The sequence below is a fragment of the Delphinapterus leucas genome, chromosome 1 (assembly GCF_059928025.1).
Source record: "Delphinapterus leucas isolate spDelLeu-1000000601 "Yukka" chromosome 1, BTC_Dleu_Yukka2, whole genome shotgun sequence".
In the NCBI taxonomy this organism is placed as follows: domain Eukaryota; kingdom Metazoa; phylum Chordata; class Mammalia; order Artiodactyla; family Monodontidae; genus Delphinapterus; species Delphinapterus leucas.
In genome coordinates this window covers 137,190,887-137,216,990 of record NC_143129.1, presented here as the reverse complement: position 1 = coordinate 137,216,990, position 26,104 = coordinate 137,190,887, and the positions used below count along the sequence as shown (strand labels likewise).

The 26,104-nt window shown below is 35.0% G+C and overlaps 1 protein-coding gene across 3 annotated transcripts in view; it reads right to left on the bottom strand.

Annotated features, from left to right (window-relative positions):
- DOCK7 (dedicator of cytokinesis 7) overlaps positions 1-26,104 on the bottom strand; it is a 212,821-nt gene that overhangs the window by 13,336 nt on the left and 173,381 nt on the right. For all 3 annotated transcript variants that reach the window (XM_022581248.3, XM_022581251.3, XM_089921600.1), the window contains 10 exons: positions 21,573-21,731; positions 20,832-20,932; positions 19,727-19,919; positions 18,208-18,351; positions 15,751-15,882; positions 5,923-6,057; positions 4,263-4,352; positions 3,913-4,149; positions 3,415-3,558; positions 2,119-2,225 (listed from right to left, as the gene is read on the bottom strand). In XM_022581248.3, the coding sequence (XP_022436956.2) occupies positions 2,119-2,225; positions 3,415-3,558; positions 3,913-4,149; positions 4,263-4,352; positions 5,923-6,057; positions 15,751-15,882; positions 18,208-18,351; positions 19,727-19,919; positions 20,832-20,932; positions 21,573-21,731 (1,442 nt within the window). The remainder of the gene's footprint in view (positions 1-2,118; positions 2,226-3,414; positions 3,559-3,912; positions 4,150-4,262; positions 4,353-5,922; positions 6,058-15,750; positions 15,883-18,207; positions 18,352-19,726; positions 19,920-20,831; positions 20,933-21,572; positions 21,732-26,104) is intronic.

Here is a 26,104-nt window from a genome sequence, read left to right as displayed (position 1 = left end):
AAGTTTCAGGTGTACAGCGAAGGGAATCAGTTATTCATATACATATATCAACTCTTTTTTAGATTCTTTTCCCATATAGGCCATTACAGAGTATTGAGTAGAGTTCTTTGTGCTATATAGTAAGTCCTCATTAGTTATCTGTTTTATATACAGTAGTGTGTATATGTCAGTCCTAATAGAAGTCAGTTAATTCTACAAGTACAAAGCAGCTTTCTTTCTTTTACTATGGCAGCTCATCTATACCATACATTAGGAGCTATGTTTCCTATAACCAAACCTATAAGGTTGTCTAGCTCAATAATCAGATTATAAAATCCCAGACTTCCAATGAAGCTATCTGAAGTTTTTAAAAGACATTTACCATGTTCACGCAGGAGAAACTGACAGATATTCATGACAGCTATTGCAGTGAGAGTAAGGAAAATACTGTCTCAAGAGACTTGAACAAGTTAGCATGCCTCATATTTTCCTGACGACAAAACTGATATAAAGTAAAATTCTGTCTACCCCAATAAACCCTTTCAATGAATGATTTGATAAGGGAAACCATAGTTCATAATTTGATAAGAGAAACCATAATAGGGAGTCAAAGACTGGATTCTGACTATGGTTCTGATGCTGCTTTGTTAAGTGACAAGTCATTTACTTAATGGTACACAAGGCCCATACAATCTAATTCCAACCTACTTTCCCAGTGTCTGACTACTTGTTTTCATAGATTGCACAGTTCCAGCTTCACTAAACTATTCATCTCTCTCAGAACAGATTCTGAACTTTGCTCATGCTGGTTTTTTTGTTTGTTTGTTTTTAGTATACCCTTCCCCCTCTTTTCTGCCTGAAAAACTAATATTCATCCTTCAGGGTCCATATATAATGTTAATTCCTGTGTGAAATCTTCCCTGACATCATCAAGTAAATTATCATTCCCTCTTTTGTGCTCATAGTGTTAGTAAAGCAGGAATCAGTATCAAGTTGATGACTATTTTCCCGTATTGTTTCAAAATTTAGTATTTACTGAATACCTATTTATTACATGCCAAGTATTATTTGTGAAGAAAAGAGTTAACAGCAGGCCTGAGCCTGCTATCCTTAGGTCCTATTTGCAAGGCTGGCCCTTGGTTACTGTCTGGGAATTTGGATTTGGGAAGGGTTCCTATCATACCCAGAAGATAAGAGTGGCTCACTGTGCCTGAACTATTTATACAAACACTATAGTTTCTGCTAAATACCTGCTTTCCTTTTGGGAGTCTGGAATTTTGGTACCTGTCAGGGAAAAGGTGCTTACATGACCAGCCTCCAATAAAAATACTGGTTGGCACTTGAGTCTCTACTGACCTTCCCCGGTAAACAACATTTCACATATGCTGCCACAACTCTTTGCTGGAACAATTAGCACCTCCTATGTGGCTGCACTGGGAGAGCACCCTTTGAAGCCTATACCTGGTTTCCTCTAGACTTCACCCCCTGTGCCTTTTCCCTTTGCTGATCTTACTTTGCACTCTTTTACTGTAACAAATCATAACCAGGTCTACAACTACATGCTGAGTCCTGTGAGTCCTCCTAGCAAATCATCAAAACTGGGGGTGTTCTTGGGGACCCTGACACCATGGATTATTTCACCTAATTTGCACAACCTCCCTGTATGAGGTAAATATTATTATCCTTACTTCATACATTAGAAAACTGAGGATCATAATGATTAAGTGACCTGGAAAAGAGACATAAAATGATAAGGATAAGATCTGAACGTAAATTTTTTGCTTCCATGTTTGCTGCTTGTATATTTTCTGAGGGAAAGGAAACAGAAACTCTCACATTCTATGTTCACAATAAATAACAGCTTTCAAGTTAAATGTTAACCTAATAATAGTTTCAAGTTGAAAAAATTTCCTGAGTCTAGGCTTTTCTAATCTTTAAAATTTAAAACATGGCATTATACACAGTATTGGGGGGCAGGGATATACATACATAAAGCATAGTAAGTTATACACAGACAACCTCTCATTGTGAACCATTTTCCTATAGTTTCTCTTTTCAATAGTCCCTGAAGACTCTCACATCAAACTGTGTATTGGACAGTCTCAATTTGAATATCTTTATGTAGGAAACCTTGAATACCTTTTAGTAAAATCTTTGAAGCAGAGTCGCAATTTATTATGATGTCTGAAGAGCTTTGGGTCACTGGGTATTTCAGACAGGAAAACCTGGGCAACTTCCAAAGGCCCCTGTAAAATAAGAAAATGAAAGTGTGTTTTTGTTTTTCATATATTCACAGAGATAGAATTTGCCGAAACCATTTTTCTTAGCACTAAGCTTGATACATATATGTCTATGCCTATATTAAAACTTTTCAGAGATGGATTCTGACAATACATTTTTAGTTTTTCCTAATGTCAAATCTATATTCTTGCCCACAGCAATGAACTTATTAGTTCATTTTTCAAAGAAAAAGAGTAGGAGCTAAAGGACTGACTCTTGTATTCATTAATGTATTCTGCCTTATATTTTTTATATTCTTTAATTTATTCTAGATATAAAAGTTGTCAGGCTAGTGACAATCAGTTGTGAGTCCACTGATTATTAGACACTTGATTTTTACTAAAACAGCTTCCCTCAGCATTCCAAATGTGTTCCTAATACTGCGAATTAAAGGTGATCTTTTGTAAGTTACGTCATTTGGACGTAAAACCTCCAAATCACGTACACTTTTAGGAGGTAAAGGTCTTAAAATCTTCATTTCAGTTTTGGTAGGGCATTTTTTGGCTTCATTTCTTTAACCAAAAAAGAGGTAAGATATATTACGTGAACTCTTACTTGAAGCTCTTTTGGATTTTCCCTTACCTTGGACTACTCACTAAGCATCAGCAAAAGAAGCTGAATGAACCCATTACAAGGAGATAACGGGGACAGCTTCTAACCTGCATACGACAAAACAACAGTGTCTTGTGTACGTACATTACTCAAATTTTCAAAATGATTTCACATTACTTATTTACTGTCCTCAGCTCACTGTGAAGGAGACCTGGAGAAGATAACATCAGGGAGTATCTGAGAGAGTAGGTACACACACATGCGTGTAACATGTAGCTCTGAAAATGAGCCCTTCTTTTTAGATCACATTCTTTCAGTACAAGCTTTTAAAGGAAAGGCCATTTTGAGTGAAATCTATCCCTCCTTAATAGAATGTTTCAGAACAGATAGTTAGAAAAACAGGCAGTATAAAAGGCAGGTGTGAAAATTTTTTAATAACAGATTATACTAAAAATTTTGTTTTTCAGTTTAACTTTTGCAACTACTTCTAACATATTTTCACTTGCTTTGACACTTATTTGTGATCTCTGTAAAATATAATAATGAAATCATTCAAAATTCCATTTATAACTTAAATTGCACAGTATTAGCAAATGCTCCAACCTGATTCACTGTTGTGCCTACAGATCCCTGGAGTACCATCTGAAGCATTTTGGGGTCTGCTGGATCCTGATGTGTGGCAAATGCCAACTCCTGCGTTTTTTTCTGCATGTCTTCAATAGCAACTTCAATTGGTGTTAAGATGATCTGGGTCAAATAACATCTATTAGGTCAGTGTATTGATTGAAAAATATTTAGTGAGCTTTATACACAATCAATTAAAATAAGAAAAAAGTGGTGACCAATTGTAAACTATTATCTAATAATAAAATTCCAAAATTTGGATCACTAAATAAAAAATTAAAAAATCAACCTTTTAAAGCATAAGCGAAGGGTGAATTAGGGACTTAGAAAAGAAGCTGAAAATTAATGACTTAAAAATGGGTAAAGTTCTAGTATGTTACCACGTGAGGAATGATACACAATGCTATATCCACATTGTTTTCACATGGCTCCAATGTATTTGCTCCACTAATTCTATTTCCCTATTTGGAGACCTACCTCCTCTTTGTGAGTGACATTAACCCTTGTCTTAATATAAGGAAAGGCATGAGAAGTAGTCAGAATGGTCTTCCGTTTGAATTGTTCATGAAGTTCCCCATGGGCACGACCATCTAAAGTGAAGGGTGTACAGTACATGAAACGACGAAGATTATAATTTTTGTCAAAATATGTGATTCTGTCCTTCATCTCATATGTGTCAAAGTATGGCTCCACGTAGGTAATCTGAATATATGCCTGGGAAAGGAAAAAGTTCTTCATTTTCATTGTGAAATCATCATTCAGTCTTTCCCAAAAAAAATCAGTCTCAAAGATATACCTATGTGTCATTACAGTCTAATCAACCATACCTTGTTAGGATCTAATTTACACTTGTCTACAGGATTAGAATCCTTGATTACTTCAACCACATCCTCTCCAAATCTTTCTCCATAAAATCCCTAAAATAAGAAAAAGAAATCTTTCACATGAAGTTAACAGTAGTAGAAAACAGAGGAGGTCTCTGAGGGAGACTCCTGAGCAAAATCAGGCCATTTAGTAAGTTCTTGTACAACCATGTCAATAATTACAAAATAATAATTATTTGCATTCACAAAAGTTAAATTTAGTCTATCAAATTAGCATGGCCTTAGTCCATACTTATTTGATATTATTCCCATTTACTCATTTTAAATAACACAAAATACAAAAAAAAAAAATTCACCACTGAAAATACAGGATTCTACAAGAGGTCCTCAAAAAAAAACAAAAAGGGAATAGAAAGCAGAGACAAAAGAAATTCATTATACTTGATGTATAGGATATTAACTTTTATTGAGTTTGATGTAGCCTAATTTCTTGCAGTCAATGAGCAACCATTCATTTTTCTGAATTATTAATGTAATGTTCCAGAATGTTCAAATAAAAGCATTGACTTGTTGAAGTTTTATAAAATTTCAGATTTTGAAAAGGTAACCCTGGGTCAAGAATGTACTGACTTTTCCATATGACACTGAGTAGCAGCATGGGCAAGGGATGGAGCTATTCAAAAGGAAAAATTAAATCTCAATCCTCAAAGGAGAACAGCCACTCCTCCCTCTAAGATAATTTTTATGACTGAGTAAGTTTGGGAAATATTGTCTCAATATTTCCCAAGACTGACTTAATAGGCTCTTGAAAAACAAAAAGTTCAGCTTAAACCAATTTATGGAAGTTGAGCCCTGTGAAATCACCAATAAGAATACAACATTGAGAAATTAACATCAGCTGAGAATAAAAACTAGCCTAGAGCACTACTTCTCAAACTCTTATGTCTATACAAATAATCTGGGGATCTTGTTAAAATGCAGATTTTGATTCAGATGGTCTGGGGTAAGGTCTGAGATTCTGCATTTCAAACAATCTCCCAGGTGATGTCAGTAAAGATTCTGTCCATGGACCACACTTGGAGAACCAAGAACAGAGAAAAGTTGGAAAGGATAACTATAGCAGAAAAGATTGGTTAGTTTCATAAACATTAAAATTAATTATTTATTGTGAAAATTAAGTAGCTGCATAAAAGTTAAGGGATTCTAAGAAGTGTTTTTAAAGTATAATTTCAAGCTTTTAAGTTCTAAAGATTATCTCACTGGGTATCAGTTATGCCAAAAAGATAATGCACTTGGGTCAGAAATACCTTGGGGTTCTAATTCTAGTTCCATGCTTATTAATACCTTATACCTTTTTCAAAATGTGGATAATACTACACATTTCTCCACAAATCACAGTAATTCTGAAAGATATAGGATTTCTAAAATATGTGTGAAAATAGACCCTCAAAAAATCAAGTTAATAATATTATTTTACTGTTGCCATAAAAGATTTGAAAAATTCAAAAGACTATTACTGTACCTATCAAAAATCCTAATTCTAAAGGAGTAGTTTATTTGGCAGGATCTGGCTTATTAAATGATTAGATCTGGATCTGAAAGTCTATTCACCACAGAAAATACAAATTAAAGATGACATTTTGTGAACCGCCACAGCATTCACCTCCAATCTGTGAGATATCTCTGCAAGTTTGGTTATTGCAGGCTCCTTGTAAACAAATTCCTGTTCATCCAAATCCCCGAACTTGGTTCCATAAAAACCAACACGAAAATAGGTGCCAAACATCCGCTTACCATCCTAGGTGTAGGAAAATAAAGAAACTTTAATACAAAGTCTTTTTGTTTTACACATTTTGTTTAGATTGCTATGGTACAAAATTCTCAACACATTGCAAAAGTTTTAATTCAAGACTACAGTATTTTATTATTTTTCAAATGAAAGTAAAACAAAGTAATCTTTCTTTTTTTCATTATTTCTAACAAATAACATTGTGCAATTAGGGCTTTTACCAAATCATATATGGCATATGTTTTTCAGGGACTGTACCAAGTGATGTCCTCACATAGGTCTATTTTTTTTTTATTTCTATACAGTTGAGATAAATTAACTCATTTTCCTTATTGCAAGAAAAGTTGCTTGGTATAAAACAAACTATTCTAATTATCCTGAAATTAGAGCATACTAAAGTTAAATTTAAAAACAACAATAATATTTTTAGTTTCCATTAGCCTTTATATTATCTCTTTACATATATTAAATGAGATCGTAAAAGTTAGGAGCCAAGTATAGCACCTGGCACAGAGCAGACAGTCAGTAAATGTCACGACCATCCAGAAGCACTGAAGCAAAATATTTACAATTAGTATCCCTCTGCTGATAAAAATATTGATATGTGGAAGAGTAACTAAAAATGGAATAGAAAGGAAAAAATGTATAAATGAAAGATAAAAAGAAAAAAAAATTGAGAAGAGTTGGTTTTCTAAAGTCCCCAAACCACCCACTGCATACATTAACCACACATTCATCCCAAGTACAATGTACACTAAGGTCACCTGAACTCTTACACAGCACATTTGAAAGCAAATTCCCTCAATAAAGACAAAATACTTGGAAGCTTTCTATGCAATTCTTACAATTTAGATACAAAGATGTTTCAGAAGGATTTTGAGGTAGCGCCTATATACACAGCCATACGTGAGTGTTTATATACCTCTGAATTCTCTTTAAGCCTAGTAAGTTTGATACTTATTTTTCCTATACTGACTTCTTATTGCAAAGGCAAAAGGGTATGTAAAATAAGTTACAAATGAAACAGATAATGAAGCAAAATGGAAAATCCTGATCCTCAATTTTCCAGCCTTATAATAATAATAAAAAAAATACAGTGACTAAAAATATCTCCACATTTTTTTTTTTTTTTTTTGCGGTATGCGGGCCTCTCACTGTCGCGGCCTCTCCCGCAGCGGAACACAGGCTCCGGACGCGCAGGCTCAGCGGCCATGGCTCACAGGCCCAGCCGCTCCATGGCATGTGGGATCTTCCCGGACCGGGGCACGAACCCCTGTCCCCTGCATCGGCAGGCGGATTCTCAACCACTGCGCCACCAGGGAAGCCCCCATATCGCCACATTTTTGTCCAGAAGAAATACAGTTTTAAATAAAAATGTCTTTGAGCTAAAGAAACTTGAGGTCGCTAATAAAAAAAAAATTTTTCAGTCGCTTCAAAATTTAACAGACATAAAAATTAACTGATTTCTATAGCAAATGAAATCTCTCTAGAGATTCAATGTATTCATTGAATTTGATTGAAATGTATTCAATCAAAATTTTTATTAAAACCATCAATAAGCCAATGGAACAATATAATAATAGCAAATTCTGATATAATCAAGAAATGAAGACCCCACCACCTGGAAAATAAAAAAGGCATTTGAGAAAATTAACAATTTGTGATTGTTTTTTTCCAAAAATGCCATAAATGTACATTAAAATCACAAATATTAAAATTTGTTATTCTGGCTGTATTCCCCTCAGAGTGTTCCAATTTTAAACCCTATTCTAAATCTTCATTATGATCTTTTAAATATTTGAAGACTGCTATCAGAACTTGTTTCCCTTAGACTTTCCAGTTCTCAATCATCTTCATATGATAGGAATTACTATGCTGTTTTCATTTTATTAGTTTTTCAATGCCACCTTTTAAAGTGTGGTATCCCAAAAATAAACACAATATTGCTGATGTGATCTGATCAGTGTAGAGATCAGTGGGCTCACTGCCTCCCTGGATGTCGACTTAAATTTTATTAATGCAACTTAAAACTGAACTCGTTACTGAGCAGCCATTTTAAACTCTTTTTATTTACTTTCTCATACTGACATTCAGTTCAGGAAAAAAAATTATTGAGTGCTTATAAAGAGTTAGCCACTGTTCATCCTCAGGAATAGGAAAATAAAAATAAATAAGACCTCCCCAAGAGAGTAAAAAATGTATTCAAATAATTACAATACAAAGGGTTATATGCTATAATAAAAAGTGTATTGAGAAAGGAAAGATAAATCTTGTTAGAGCCAGGTCACAAAACAGGTGACACACAGGCAGGATTCTACAACTTAAAAGAATGGCTAAGTGGATATGGGAGGGAAGGAAAGGGAAAAAAGTCATTAAACAGAATGTATGTGAGGGAAACCATTCATCCATTCATATATTTACTGAATGCCTACTATGTGTCAGCAAGCTGTTCTAGACATTGGTGATAAATCAGTGAACAAAACAGAGTGGTCAGGGCAGGTGTCACAAAAAGGTGACATCTGAGCAAAGATGTGAAGGAGGTGTGAGAGTTATTCATGTGGATCTTCTGGGGGAAGTGCATTCCAGGCAGAGGAAAGAGCCAGTGCAAAGGTCCTAGGACAGGAGGCTACCTCATGTGTTTGAAGAATAGGAAGGTGGCCAGAGTGGCTGAAGCAGAGTGTGCAAAAGGAAGATCAGCAGAGATAAGATCAGAGAGGAGTTACTGGAATTGAAAATGAATGTGTGTGTAGTGATGTGGGGGAGGGAACAGTGATTAAATTTATTTTCAACTTACAAAGAGTTCTCTAGTGTAAAACCATTGACTCGATCATGTTCATGAAAGACTAATCATATAGCTGTACCTTCAAGAAAAACATCACTTCATCTTATTTCCTCTTCAGAGTTTTGGACCACAGGATGATACCCATTTTTCCTTTGAATTAAAAAAAAGTACACTTTCCTACAATCTAGCCTATATTTTTCTAGCATTACCTTCCTTTAATGTCATGAATTCTTTCTGAACTTCCCATCATTCCCACACTCCAATTTATTCTTCCTTAGCAGTTCTACTTACTGGGTCCACCGTCTTGTATTTGATGAAACTATGTCCCAGACAAGGAAATCCATCTACGCATCTATCCATGTTTCTAGTGGGTGAAATTGCTTATGACAAATTATCTTAAGTCTTTTCTAGTTTTATCTTTATTTAGCAGGAAACATTCAGTTGGGCTAGTTGTATATTTCCACAATGACATCACTTCTAAAACTTCTTTCACCTTCACCCACAGCTTTCCATTATGCTTCTGACTCCATGTTGGATCTTTTACTTTAACCTTTGCTTTTTGTTGCTCTTGTTATTATAATCATACATAATGGCCTGCCTCAAGGAACCCTGACCCTCTGCATGAATGTTAAACTGAAGTGCCTCTGTTCAGTTCACAGGGAGACAATCTGACCCTGCCCACCTGTGAATGGCTGCAGAAAAGAAGAAATTAACACATGCCCTCCCTGATGCCGGCTAAGCCAGGAGATATTTTGCAAAACTAATGGCCTTTTCACTTTACTTCATCACCTCCTCCCCATCTCTGTTCTATAAAAAAAACTGGCATCCAGACCCTGATAAGATGGTTTTTGGGGACACAGGTCCACCATCTTCTCCGTCTGCCGGCTTTCCAAATAAAGTCGCTATTCCTTGCCTCAACAACTCGTCTCCCGATTTACTGGCCTGTTGTGTGGCAAGCAGAGAGAGCTTGGACTTGGTAACACCTCCTTCAAGTTAACTGATTGCCAGATAGGCATACCAGTATTTCACACAGTGGTAATCTCCTTCTCTTCTATTAGATTTATTCTTCTTAAAGAACATATACTTTTATCAGTTTATTTAATCACAGATCTCGACCAGGGAACATAACACCTCTTAGATTTCATAGCTAAATTGTGTTAAGATTTCAAGTAACAGTAACGATAATAATGATGATGATGATATAACAACAATAAAAATAATAATCTCCAACATTTTTAAAGTACTTACTATGTGCTAGACACTGGTTATCCACTTTACATGAGTTATGTCAATTCTTACCACGACTACGAGATACCATTTTTTTTACCCTCTTTTTATAGATGAGGAAAAGTAACTTGCCCAAGGTCACACTGCTAGTCAGCGGCAGAGCTGAGAGTTAAATCCCAATATATCTGACACCTGAGTCCAAGCTCTTAATTAAGCTATTTAATCCCCATATTCTATGTACTGGTATACAGACACCAGAACATAAGTATGATCTCTGAACCATCTTTCGCTTCTCTGATGCTTTCCTTGAGAACTTTTGAGAATTTCCTTGAGTAACTGTTTGAGAATTACTGGGTATCTCCCTCCCTGTATTTTGTCTTCCTCTATATTACAACACTGTCCTCTACTGTAATTGTTACTGCATGTTTGCATCTCCTTCCTGTAAACTGCAGTATGAAAATTAGGTTGGTGGTTTACCTACCAGATATGTGCTTCTGATATATCCTACTGCATTTCTTATCAAAAGTTCAATTTTAACCATTATATGTTCTAGTCCAGAAAAAAACAAATCATGTCCAGTATCATCTACAAAGTAAATGTTTGCTGTCTGTATCTTTTTCTCATCAAAAGTAACATAAAGGGCAAACCTAACCAGTGGTACAGCACCATCAGGTGCTCAGTCACGGGTCTATACCAATTATTAGGGAGTCACCAACTATCAGAAAGTACCTCCTCACAGAGAAGTTCTTCTCACTTTCCCTAATTTCCTTAACATTCTTCATATCTAACTTCATCTCTTCACCTTTCCTGAGGTAAACAGTCATGGATGTTTTATACCTACACTGGTCTAGTTTCTTCTTTAGAGTGTCACATTTTTCCACTCAACTACTTGTTGTAAAAGTACTTGTTTTGACTATGCTCTTGGAACTTTTTTCACGCCCTTCTTTCAGCCCCCCACTCCCCAATCACCTATTAAAATTTGCTGTTTCTCATTCTGCTCTTTTACTGGCTTGGATGAGTTAATTTATCTCACGCAGCTTTAGCGTGGATTAAGGCTTATAAAAATTCAACAGAAGCCACTGCACCAGAACTATGGCTAGTATTTCTCAGCATATAAAAACCAAAATATTGGATGGACATGAATATGGACATACTCATGTCCATCCAATACAACAACAAGAGTTATGATCCAGTTATTTTGCATGCTTCAATCTCATAAATTAGGGTATGCCACTTTTCTTTAGTGACTTAGTAGAGAGAATTTTAAAAAAGCTAAGCCCACCTTCTCAAGCCTTTCTGGAGATTGTAATATATGCCTACTAAGGTGGTGATATTTCCCCTAGGATGGTGAAATATGTTGTAATCTTTTAAGGAAAAAAAATGGAGACAGTATTATGTGACTATGTTATCAATGGTTGGGGAATGACTGTTCTGAAAAATATAAACTTGCATTAATCTACTTCTGAATACAAATTGTTCACTATTTGATAAATGGATAAATGTATCTTTTAAAATAAAATATAGACACAAAATATGAAATGGCTGTAAGTTTCCATACAGAAATTCAATATTTCTCTTTTTTCTAAAAGTAATTTTAAAATGCAATCATAAGAGAAATTATTAAACATACTTTATTTCCTATTATTATTATTATGATTATTATTATTATTTTTTTGCGGTACGCGGGCCTCTCACTGTTGTGGCCTCTCCCGTTGCGGAGCACAGGCTCCGGACGCGCAGGCTCAGCAGCCATGGCTCACGGGCCCAGCCGCTCCGCGGCATGTGGGATCTATCCCGGACAGGGGCACGAACCTGCGTCCCCTGCATCGGCAGGCGGACTCTCAGCCACTGCACCACCAGGGAAGCTCTATTTCCTATTATTTTAAGAAAAATAGATGGGCTTGGGAAGAGAAAATAAAGGTAAATACTAAACAGTCATTAAGATATTGGAATTGGCAGATCACCATGATTTAAGAAGGGTTCATGATTTGTTATTTTGGATGGTAAATACTTTACCAAATTGCTAAATATCAAGTTTTAGAGTTATCTTTTACACACACACACAAACCCACACACACAGCCCTAAAAAGCTTTGCCAACTCAAATAATTTGTACCAAATCAAGGAGCACGGTAAAAAATGAAATACAATGCTAATATATAAGCCCAGATAGCGGTCCTCTAAGTCAGGGAGGGAGTATCAATTCAAAGAGCCTTTCTATAGTGTATCAGTTATCCTTACTGGATCTCAATCCAGTGAGAGTTCTTTGAGAATACTAGGAAATTAGCTAGGAAACATAGCTTTTAGAAAAAATGAAATTACTGAAGTTTTCCCAGAGTCAAAAAGAAAAATATTCACAAGATAGGAACTTACCACAATAGACAATAGTAAAAGTAGGGAGTAGGGTCAGCAACCAGGGGCAAGAGAGAAGAGAAAACAGAAGCATTTTAATTAGGGAAATTTCAAAACAAATAAGCAGCAAATGGTAGCAAACATATTTTTAAAATGCAAGCATCCATTTAAGTTTTACAAGGGAAAAGCAAAAAACAAACGTGCAACAATTTTAGAAGCTACAAAGCTAAAGGTCCAGTGAAAGGTAGTGACAAGAATATAAACAAGAAAATAAAGTCTGTGCGACTTTTACCATGCAATAAACATGATGACAGAATATTAATATCATAACCAGTGAAAATTATACCTTTCAGGGGTCGATTTAGCATCAAGCAGACTAGTAATAAACTGCTCAGAGGTTTCAATGTATCTTCTTTTATCTACTTTTCACCTACTTCCATTTCATGTTAGGAAATCCATAAGGAACTTTATCACTCATAGATAACCATGTAAAGTCTCTTTACATAAGTCTTAATTGAGCCACAGAAATGAGAGGTTCTGTACTAGGTATTAATAAGGTCACACACATTTAATCTGGAGAACTAAGGTAGATGCAACTGTACTGGCTTCATCTGAAGAAAAACGAAAGGTGGCAACTAATTCAGAAATGGAAGAGAATGCAATAGTAACATTTATTCTGAAGGTTTCTAGTTGGATCTCAAAACAAGGATTGAAATGCAAAACCAAACGGAGAAAGCCTAAGCTGCTTAATCAACATAAACCTGACTACAAAGTGAGAGGCAAAGCAGAAAACTTTACAGATATATTTAGCTTTAAATAAACCTGGTTTATTAATACCTTGTTTTATACCTCATCAAAATAAATTATTTTGTAGAATTTTAAATTTTATCGAATTCTTTCCTTTATAGAAGGATTTAAAACAAAGGCAATCAATTCTTCCTGGCACTTTTCAGGTAAGATTTAACTTATATATAACTTCATGAGCCTAACGACTCCATAAAAGGAAGCACACATAGTCTTCATCGAACACTAATTATCAAACATTGTCAGAATATGAGGTCAAATTAAATTTCCAGTTGTCTCAATCTCGTTATCCCTCCCTCTAACAAAATTCAAATGACAAAAGTGAATTTCTTTCCTCAGTAGTGCTTATACTCAAGGTGAAGTGACTCAAGATCAAATTAACACATTCTTTCATCAATTCTAAGATGCACATTTCTGGCCCATATTTTAGTATCTCTGTAGTTGGCATTCATCTTTCAACTGATAGGATGTTGTAGTTTAATACACAGGGTATTTTTTTTCTTTGTTTCTTAAAGGCATGGAAAATAATGGGATGTCTTACAATTGATGGCATCTTAGATCAGATGAAATATTTTTTATTTACACCTCTGAGCAATAACATATAAATCGACCTCTGTAAAATGAGGTGAAACAATATGGTTAAAAAAAGAAATTTGTGTGTAAATGTTGATGAAAGAAAATGCTTCAAAGGATAAAAACAAACTAAGTGATGACAAAGTGGCTCATTTACCAAAGAATCTCATTAGTGTAACATATGGATTTCCATGCACTGCCTACAACCTCTTAATAATAAATTTCTTAACATAACTTACAGTATTTTAACAAAATTTCTTTGGTTAATGAATTCAGTTGACAGCAGACAGCAACAGAACGCCCACAGCTAGCACATGTGGGCAAAGCATTGGCATAAGAAATCTGATCAAATCAATCTATTAGTGTCTTTAACTAACTAAAACATTACCTACCTCCCAGCCAGTACTCTGTATAATAAAAAGTAAAAAAAGGGCAAAGTCATAAAAAAAAAAAAAACTGTTTAAAAAGAACAAAAAAAAGCCAAAGGAAGTTCAGTAGTGTAAGGCACCATATACCATAAATTCTTCTTCGTATAGAAAACACCAGGGTACTTTAAACACCATATTCCTTCACTTAAGACCCGTGATAATATTATAAATTCCTTGTTCAAAACCTAGAAGCTAAAATTTCACCTTTTAAAACTTTAATAAGTGAAAAGTACAAATTTGGGGGAAAGAAAGCCAACTACTTGCTTCATTTGTGTCTAAATTAGATCACTAACTAATGTGAGCTGCACTTCACTGAAGTATCGCAGGTAAATTGGAATAGACATTGAAATTTCACTCAAATGTCTTTGATACAAATAGATGAAAGTTTCTTGGAAGCTACTAGCTCTAGATGTTCCAGACCTGATGTGTAATTTGCAATTTATAGCTCTGGAAGCTGGGATGAGATTTCCTTAACAGTATATGTACAACTGATTATAAAAAGACCCAACTGTTGTGATCAAGAATCCTAATGATCTTTTGCAATGTCAACATTTTAGTAAACAATAATAAAATTCTGGCTTAACAGTATAGTGGCCCTATTTAAGACTTAAAATTTTTCAGATTATATCAATTCATCCAGAACAGCTTAGTCCATGGCAAGAAAGAGGAGGTCAAGTTGACAGACAATAAAGTAGGACTAATACCGAACGAAAAAGTGGAAAACCAGTACTCCACTTCCTTCTTTGATGATGGCAGTAGCAGACAACAGCATGGGTAGCACAGGGAAGGGAAGAGAAAAGTGGAGAAAGAGGAGCCTCGACAGGATACTTCAGAGCATTTCAATGGAGCCAGTGACTCAGCTTCAGGGAAATCAACTGCTGGTAGTCTACTTCATTTCTAAACCAAGTTTATTTTAATTTTAATTTTAGTGATAATATGTGGATTCCATGAACTATAAACAAGTACTGAAGTCATACTATTATAACTGAATAAACATGACAACCATTTATTCATTATTTTCACTAAACATTATTTTCATATTAGAAATATGTCAAAGGATGATTGAATAAAAATATATGGGAAAAACAGTTAAAAGTTCAGTTGAAATCATTAAAAATATTAGGAGTTTATTAAACTTTCACATCATTTAATAAAAAGTTAAACATAACAACTTTTTTGGCAGCAAATGAATAGAAATCAACTTAAAAATCAGATTCATAACTATAACCCACACTGTGAAACAGAAAATAACTCACAATTTAAAAAAAATTTAGCAACTAGTAATAATTCAAAAAAAGTGAAGAAAAAAAGAGAAGCTATGTGGAAAGGTTATGATGATCATAATCTACTTTAGGTAAATTCAGTTTTGTTAATGAGTCTTGCTTTTGGCCATGAACCATCATTTTGACACTGTTCATTTTTAACCTCATTAAAATGGTCATTTCATGACATCTAGTTTGACATTAGTACAAAGCAACACTAATGCTTGTAGACAGCTTTCTCCATTTATACTGAAGCTAGAAAGTACAATCATTACCTGATGAACAATTTTGCTGAATGCTTCTTGAAGTTTACCATGAATCGTGGATAGTTTCTTTGCATCCCGATTAGCTTCATGAATAGGAATAAGTACTTTGTAAACCTCGTTAACTGCTTCATACATGCCAGCCTATAAGAATAATAAGATATTGCTTTCTTTTACATCAATAAGAAAGTGAATTACAATTTATGAACTCACAATATTTCTACTAAGACAATACTACTGTTTTCCAATAGGACATAAAAACAAACACTACTAATTTTTAATTTGATTAAGGCCTAATAAAATAATTTTGCACAATTTAATATTATCTCTTCTAGATAGATGAATGGATATGTATGCATGTGTGTTTGTGTCTGTGCATTTAAAATACACACACATAATATATGCATATTTATATTTCTATATAATTTGAATTGGACATTTTGCTTTTATCTACCCAGTAATTACTTAACTAAAATAAATGTGTGTATGTGTGTGTCCTCATATATGCACATAAACTTTTGCAGAAACTAATTCTGAGAAGAGGAATAAAAGAAACCCAATTATTACATTGGTCACAGATACGCATATATCAGATAACCTGTGGCCTCCTAGGACACTAAAATTATTAACTTTTCCAAAATATTAAATTGGCACAGGAAATCTTATTGGAACTCTCCTATGGAAAAATCTCTGATTTTTAACAAAACATAAGAAGGTTCTGAACCACCAGATTTTATTCAAGTAGGGGATAGTTGGTCAGTAGGTGGCTAAGGGTCGCTCTGGTTATAATCAGAGTAAGGGACAAAATGTGTTTACACTGCTACCCACTCTCTTGCCTTTAGTAATGGATTGATGGCTGTAGTAAAGGAGAGGTATTTTCCAAGAGCCACTGAGTTCCCACTGCCTCACACATCAGCAAACATTATTTTCCCAGGGAAAACCTATGGTTCTCATATTTTCTAGTCAGTTCACAGGAGTATATTTAAGCAACATGTAGCTGTAATAGTAAAGTATATTTAGTGTAACTAAAATGCCCAGTAATTATTTTACTTAATATTAAATAGATTAATTGAAAAAGAATGAAATTCACAATTATATGCTCTTGCAAAATATAGGCTTCTGTAATATAGGCCACTGTACCCCAATCTAAATTCACTGCTGTGAATTATTAAAATTAAACACATATACACAGAGAATGTATATTTATTAAAATATTCCATTAATACCAAAAAACTTTTTTTCCCTGCTAGTTCAGATCACTTAAATTGAAACTCAAGGAACAGAGATCCGGGGTAGGAATCAGGACAATCAAGGTCCTCAAAAACAAGAAATTTTAAAGTGGACCAATGCCTAACGTTCTTTGAGTCTCAGAATCATTATTAAATGAATTGCTTCTAAGTGCCAATAATGATGAGAAGATGATAATAGCAAACACATTAAAACTTACTTGGAGCCAGGCACTGTGATAAGCACTTTACATAGGTTAACTCATTTAACCCTGATAACATTCCTTGAAGTAGGTACTATTATTAGATGCATTTAATGGTTAAGAAAAGTGAGGCACTGGTAGGTTGAGTAACTTGTGCCTGAAGTGATTTAACTACTAAGGTAGCAGAGCCAGGATCTGAATTCTGACTGTATGCCTTCTAAATCTATACCCATAACCAATATATTTCTGGGGAGGGTTAAGGCCAGGAGAAGCAATAACCAATTCCTAATAATAGTACAATGGGGAAGGTGGGAAACACTGTATATTACATCAAGCTTCCCTTTTACCTTAACATGAACCTCACTGTCTCCCAAACCTTGGTGCTGGGATACTAAACACTCAGCAGAAAACTCACAGAAAGCAGGTGACCATATCACCATGGTTCAAGAAAGTAAGCAGGGATTTGGCTGGCTGTTTTTTCCTTCTCCAACAAACATCCCATCTCAGATCCACATGACTGCTTTAATTCTTCACATGCAGATGGGGAGGGACAAGGATTAGAGTTATAGCATGGTAGGGTAGGTCAGACAAGGGATCTAGGATGTAGTTCATAAAGCTCCTGATACCACTTCAATATCTACCTAATAGAACTCACTATGCAACCAATGGGATGAGTGGCCATAATTTTCCTGAGTACCACAGGCTTTCTGTTTTGCTGGGGTTTTTTTAAATTTTAAAGTTTTAGAAAATGTTTGGTGGTAAAGTTTTGTAAAGCAAGAAAAAAAAAATCTCTTACAGACTAAGTGTTGGTTCACAAACAAGCAGATGAAAAACACTGGAGGAAGTGACCGACTATTAAAATAAAAAGGAATAAGCAATGATGAATCTAGAAAGAAAATATGTTACTAGATGGTTCTAAGGTACTTAGAGAGAACTACCATAAAGGAAAAGCAGAGTTGTAGGCAGAAAGCATAAATATACATGTCACTAATAATTAAGAAGTATGTAATTGTGGGAAGAAATGAATAAGAGTCATCTACCATAGAGAAAGAAGCAGCTGCTTGTTCCAGTAATCCCACAAGTCCTGACTCAGTAAAGTACTTTCCAGAGCAGATACCTTCTTCATCTGGAGATACCACATCATCTGAGACTGCAGATTCTTCTAAAACATTAGATGAAATATTCTAGGAGGAAAAAAATGTTTAAGGCTTGTGAAATGGAATTAATTTCTTAACATGAAAGGTGTATATGAAGAAGTAATTGGTGATGAAATATAGCTACCAGCTTAAGTTTAAAAAAAAAGGGTAGTCAATGCAAAGATAAAAGACAAATCTCCAAAAACTTTTTGTACTGTGAAGATGACAATAAAGTGTAACACCACTGCTAGATAACTTTTCCATTAATAAAAACTTGCAAGAAAGAAAATTAAGAAAAATCATGGGCTAAGGAAAATCATAATATCACATAGAACACCTATGGAGACTTAAACAATCTTTATTTTTAATTTTAATTGATCTTGCTAAAACTCTCTTTCAGGGAAAATAAGGTACAAAAATGGTCCCTTGGCTTGCCTAACATACATCAAGTTAATGAGAAAACTCAGGTATATTAAAAGCCCTCTTACCCAATGAGATTGGGATCAGCCATTATTTCTAAAAAAGAAATGATACCTACATACCTTAAATATTTGATTTGAACCTAAATATTCACAGTAGATATACGCTCATTTGTCAATTTCCTGAAGTAGATCTAAGGTCTTTTCTTTGTGTATGGGTCTCGAGATCAGAGTTCCATGTAATCTCTCTTGACTAAATACCCACAATGCAACCTTTATTTAAGATTTCCAGTTTTGGTTTCTTTAGAGTAAAAACTTGAACTTAAAAGATTATCAAATTATCCTAGACTTCTCAGAGCTTTTCCCCCATTCTTTATTTGTCTGATCTCTTTGCAAAACATTCAACTTGGTTTTCAGAGAAACAATAACTTACTCTTATTGCATTTAGATTTATCAGAGAATATAATATTTAATTAAATTTTGTAACTTCCCAAACCTGGCCTTAACAGGTTTTAAGAAAAGCAAAGCATAACTAACTCTTGGTAAGCAAAGAATTCAACTAGTGGGTAAGGGGGATGTAACCGTACTAGAGCATAAGCTATCATCTCTGAGTCATATATTAGCATATTTATACAGGGAATGGAGAATGTTGGTTTACCTGGTATTTTAATTAAAAGCCAATTAAGAGTTTCCACTGAATTCTGATTCTCAATATCTTGAACATATTTCATAGATGCTACAAAGTCCACAGCAGTATAGGCAAAGAGAATAAATATACACAGCACTGATAATGCAGAGGTAAGAAAATGTGGAAGAGGATTAACAAGAAATACACTTTAAAAATGTATTAATGAAAGTGATAGTGAAATGTTAATTCATCTACTAAAGTATCACCTTCAGTCTTTATGCTTTCCTTACAAGCTGAATGAATCTAAACACCAGTGAGAAAAGTTAAATCCAAAAAAGGACATACCTTGATTTAATGTAACCTGGCAGACTCCTACCTGAAATGTTACACATCCCACAGGAAGATATTTCCGGTCCTCCAGCATGCTCAGATATTCAGCAACAAGTGCTGCTGAGTGAACGAGGCACTGGGCAGCTTCAGCATGATTGCTGCGTTCCGAGTGTTTGCCAGCCATGTTCTGCAACCAGGTCAGCCGCAGGTCTGGAGAGGTCTGGTACCCCTTGGCAATTCTAGTTAGAACAGAAATTCTTCTCAATTAGGATTTGCTTCCCAAGCTAGAAGGGAGTCCAAATTGCTTGTTCAGTGTTTAGGTTTCTGTTATTGAACACAACCTATTAAGACAAGTTTTTGGGTGGTATGAAAATGTCTTTGAGTATGCTTAGAGAAACAACTGTGGGCCAATGGAATGGTAATATCAGTTTTTTGCAGTGGGGGGCTAAAAAAAGGACATTTTATATGAAAATCTGGACACTAAGGAAACATTCAGTAAGGGAAAAACTGTGGGAATTTACATGTTTATTATGGGAATATAAACAAGTTTTCTATTCAAGGAAAAAAATTTATAAAAGATTGTTTCACTGTATCATTTTTATTTTAAAGAACATATTTGTTTTCGTTTTATTTGTGCCTTTAAGGAACTCCAAAACTGTGAAAAGAGAAGGTCATATGGCAAAGAAAAAGTCAACTTTTACTTACATCTTTTAAGGTACAACAGGAATTACAAAATTCTCAAAATACCCTATAAATATTATCCTATAGGCAAAACCATATTTAAAATCAGCAAAATTAATATTGTAGTAAAATGTTAATACACTGTATTTTCTTCCTAAAGAACTTTTACATTTAAAATATGGATCTTGGGCCTTCCTAGGAAATCTAGGGCCCAGGATGCCAAGGTGTTAAATGTGTCATTACTTTAAATAATCCTCTTGTTTTTGATAATCAATAAATATACCGAACAATTATTCATAGTTCTTAAAAGAAGAAGTGACACAGGGGATCTGATAAAGCACATTTTGACTTTTCGATTACCGTTAGAAAACGACAAATATGTTTTGTATTTTTTTAATCTCATGTTTTCTGTGTATCGTACTAATTTAAGCCCCATTATACAAGGTATAAGCAAATCAAACAAATGTTACCTGTACATTAGATCAATCAACATTTCAGGATCCTCCTGGTGTTCCTTCATTTTAACAGTATCAGAGAGGATCATATGGAGGTTGAAAACCAAATCTTGGACCTGTAGCAGAGAATTGTATGAAAAACATCCATTCATTCACAATCATTAAATTAATTTGGAAGATATTTCAGATAAGCATCTAAAGATTTCAAAACAATACGATTTTGATATAGTTCTAAAGAGTCTGGGTATGCTGGGGTAAGATGAGTGAAGGGTGGTAAACTTTATACAAATTGCTCAGCAGACTGTTTTTTCAGTTCTCTCACCCAGAAACAAGTAGAAATGTAAGTAGAAATAAAATACATATAGGGATATAGGGAATACAGGAAAAGAACACAAAAGGAAATCTTCTCCTATGTTTCAGATTTTCCCAAAAGGTAGTTTGTAGAAACTTTAGTTTTTGAGGCAAATTACATTAATCAGTGGGAATAGTTTCATCATAAAGCTTTTTTTTGTCCATACTGCCTAAGTCTAATATTATTTTGGTACAAATTCACAGAATTAAACACCAAAGATATTAACCATTCTGAGAAGGGAGGGTGGCTTATTAAAACAAAGAGATTCAGCTCTATCTGACACATATGGATGAAAGAAAAATATAGGTTCCTCCAGTTAAAACCAAAGTTTGATCTAACAATTTGGAAAATGCCTATTTACAATTCCTATTTCAGTTAATGCTCTAAAAAGTAGCATTTCTGACCTGATCAGGAAATGTTGTCTCCCTCAATTCCAAGTCTTCTTCAGCATATGTCAGTATAGTCTTTAGAGAACGTCTTAAGAATTCTTCATTAAAATTCTGAGATGTGCCCACCAAGGAAGACAGTGACATGGTTACCTGCATTTTAACCCTGGCAAAGTTCTGTAACAGAGAAATTGCCAGGTAAACATTTAATACAGGAAAGCTTAAAGTGAAAAAGTATATTTTTTTTACTTCCTAAAAGGAAAAGGTTAGTAAAAAAAAATACCATTCTATGCAAAATATTTTTGAAAAAGTAATGAAATGTTTATATTGAAATCTTATTATTATTTTTTTTTTTGCGGTACGTGGGCCCCTCACTGTTGTGGCCTCTCCTGCTGCGAAGCACAGGCTCTGGACGCGCAGGCTCAGCGGCCATGGCTCATGGACCTAGCTACTCCGTGACATGCGGGATCTTCCCAGACCGGGGCACGAACCCGTGTCCCCTGCATTGGCAGGCGGACTCTCAACCACTGTGCCACCAGGGAAGCCCTGAAATCTTATTTTTAAAAGGACATAAAGCTTAGAATCTTGCTGTAATAATAGCCTACAAAACAGAGTAAAAAATAAAAATTGTGTGTTAGACTTGAATTAGAAGTTGTGCCTAGACTTTACATTGATCTACTATGAGGTATATGTTATTAATAATAATACCATTGTTACAGATGGGTTAAAGAACTTGACCAGCATCACAAAATTCTTAAGTGTTAGATGCGGTCTTTGCATTCTAGCCCCTTTCATTAGGTCCACTGCTATGAAAAAATAACTCACATCCTGTATAAAGAAACTTAAAGGTAGAATCTTTGGAGTGATGCCTATAAGAGCTTACACTCTTCCTTTTCTAGTGAAAATTCATTTCTGTTGCACCATTCCCCACTGTGAAACTACTCTTAATAGTTTATCAATCAGTGACAACCTAGTAATTGCCAAATCCAAGATACTTTTTTGTCAATATTCTACTTGACATCTCTGTATATTTAAATGTATTGATTACTTTTGCCTTGAAAATTGCCTGCCTTATCTTCAGTGGTACCACCTTATCCTGATTTTTCTATTCTTTATCCACTCTTTTTCTGTCTCCTTTATTCCTCAGTTGCCCTTCTTAAATATCAGTGTTCCCAAAGATTCTGTCAAGAAACCTTTTCACTTCTCATACTCTAAACAGCCTCATCCATTTTTCTGCCTTGGACCAGTACAGATACATGTCTATGTCTTCAGTTCATATTTCTCTCTTGAGCTCCAAGCTGTTATATTTTCCTAGATGGTTCCTTATGAATGTCGCATGGGTACCTCAGTTTTTTAACACTTCTAAAATACCTTCTTGGGACTTCCCTGTTGGCGCAGTGGTTAAGAATACACCTGCCAATGCAGGGGACATGGGTTCGATCCCTGATATGGGAAGATCCCACATGCCGCGGAGCAACTAAGCCTGTGCGCCACAACTACTGAGCCCACGTGCCACAACTGCTGAGCCCGCGTGCTGCAACTACTGTAGCCTGTGCACCTAGAGCCCATGCTCCACAACAAGAGAAGCCACCGCAGTGAGAAGCCCGTGCATTGCAATGAAGAGTAGCCCCTGCTCACTGCGACTAGAGAAAGCCCGTGCGCATCAACGAAGACCCAACACAGCCAAAAACACAAAGAAACAAACAAACAAAAAACACCTTCTTTTCCTATTGATTAAATAAATGGTGCTACTATTCTTGTAATCAGTCACTCAGGCCAAAAATCTAGGAGTCATTCCATTGTCATTCTCCCCTCTCATTATTCATACCATAAATCCAATCCACACTATCCTCTAATCTGTTCCAATCTGTTCTTTCTCCATTCCCAATGCCATTTCTTTAGTTTATGCCCTTACCATTACTGTAATAACTTCTTAATCTTTTGGCCTTTTTCTCACCCCTTTTTCTCTCTCCCTGATGCTATAAGTAGCATCAGATAAATTTTTGTAAAATGTAAATCTGAACATGTCAGTCTTCTTAAAATACTCCAATGGCTTTTCACACCTTTGAAGATAAAATTCGAATATTTGACCAAGTAAATATGTCAAACTATATGGTGGGAACTGAGAGTATAGTGAGAAACAGTGTCTGCCCTATGACAGCTTAGTACAGACATTTCAATTATAATTTTATCTCTTATTACTCTCCCTTTGAGCCATAACAATTAAGAAGTGCTAAAAAAGTTTCCTTCTCTGCCTGTTTTCTACTCTCATCTCAATGCCTTTCTAATTATCTATGTGCCATTTTCTTTACCTACAAAGTTCTACCCACCTACTTACCTATCCGATTGGGCAATTCTTCATCTTTAGTTCAAGCATCTCCTCTTTCTGAAAACCGATCTTTGAGAGCATAAGCTCTTCTTTTTTTTTTCCATCATTTTTTTTTTGAGAGCATAAGCTCTTTTTCTCTGTGCTTACACAGTCCCCTGTGCTTACCTCTCATTATATTAATAGCAAACACTTATTGAGCATTTGCTCAGAGCCAGTTACTGACATAAGTGTTTTACTTAATTTATATAATCCTCACAAAACCATGTGAAGTAAGTACTTACTATTACAATTATTAGCTGAACATTACCTGTTCATCTCCTACCCTAGTAGATGTTAAGCTATTTGAAAATAAGGACTGTCCTTTTATCTATGTTTGCCCAATGCCTACCACAGTACCTAGAACACAATTTAATACTTAGTTCTACTAGTATTTCTTGATTCTATAAACTATATAAAATCACTGCCAGTTAAAAAACTACCTATTCCTTTTTAGAGGCACTACCTCACACTAAGATGATAAATCACCTATTTTCATCCTATTATATAAAGTTTTCCTAAAATAAAAGAAGACTGAAACAAGAAAACTCCAAGTGTAGTCAAATTTTAGGGACTTTATTTCAAAAACTAAACAAGATCCATAAAGTAACTAGATTCTTCTGTTCTGAATTAGGAAAGAGGACTTGGCTTCCAGTGAAAATAGGATAGTGAGAGACAGCAAGTTCCTACTTCTCCTGGATTTCATATAAAAATAAAAGATGGGGGGCTTCCCTGGTGGTGCAGTGGTTGACAGTCCGCCTGCCGATGCAGGGGACAAGGGTTCGTGCCCCGGTCCGGGAAGATCCCGCTTGCCGCAGAGCCGCTAGGCCCGTGAGCCATGGCCGCTGAGCCTGCGCGTCCGGAGCCTGTGCTCCACAACGGGAGAGGCCGCAACAGTGAGAGGCCCGCATACCGCAAAATAAATAAATAAATAAATAAAAGATGAACAGAAAAAAATCCATAAACTCTATTTCAGCAAAATGAGGAGACATACATAATCCATATATTAGAAAAATGCATAAGGGTTGCCACGACAAGCTAAATAGGAAGCAGATTCAATGGAAGGCACGGAGGGGATAGTAAAAAGTGAGGAATCCTAAGGTGCAGATTTAAGAAATAATGGGAAAAATACTTCTTTTAAATAAGAAACTCACTTTGAAGTGATTAAAAACTATCTGCCTTGGAAACAAAATGACCGAAAAATCTGGAGGGACTGGTTAGAAATAGATTGACCAGAAACTTTAGGAAGTTAGGTAAGATGTGTATACAACAGCAAAATCCCATGACAGACACATTCCTGAAGGAATGTCCTATAAATACCTGGGCCAATATAAACTATCTCATTCTATGTAGAGTAACAAAAAGGTAAAGAAGATCAGTGAAACACCAGGTAAGAAACACTTAATAGGAAAATATGGTCATGAAACAGATGAAAATTCTAATAAAATATTTTACCTTAAATTATAAAAAATTTATGAAGCCATTCACTTTAGAAAGGAAAAAAAAAATGGCAGAAATAAAAGAACTCAAGGAAAGCCACTGTGATAGCTAAGATTTTCTTTCACCCCGCCCAAGAACCAATATTCACTAGCTTGGTGGCAATACTTCCTCCACTGAGAATGCATGATTAAAGAAATAGAGGGCTGAAGGTATTATATAATTATAAAAGTAATCATTAGAACAATACAAACTTTCTTAAATATAATAAAGACTACACCAAAGAAATAAGGTGAACAGACCATAAGTGCAAGATGAAAACAACCAACAAATTTTTTTAAGGAGAGAGGTGGGGAAGCATAACAAAATAATACAACACAACTCTAGGACGCATCTGATAGAATAACAAGTATGAAAAGGTTTAATTCAACTTAGAGACTGGATTACAAGGCAAAATCCAACTCTATGTTGTATATGAGAGGCATGTTTAAAATAAAGTGATTCAAAAAAGTGAAAATGAAAGGATAGGCAAAGGTAACCGAAGACACGTTCAAATTAGAAAGAAAGCAGAGGTATCTTAATACCATACAAGGCAGAATTCAGGCCAAAAATATAAAAATTTTAAATGAAACCAATTCAGGGTCTTTTTCAATTCTAAAGGGAATAATTCATAGTAAGATATAATAGCTATGAATAGTAGTTACAAATATACCAAATAGTTATGAATATCAATTTACCAAAAAAGACC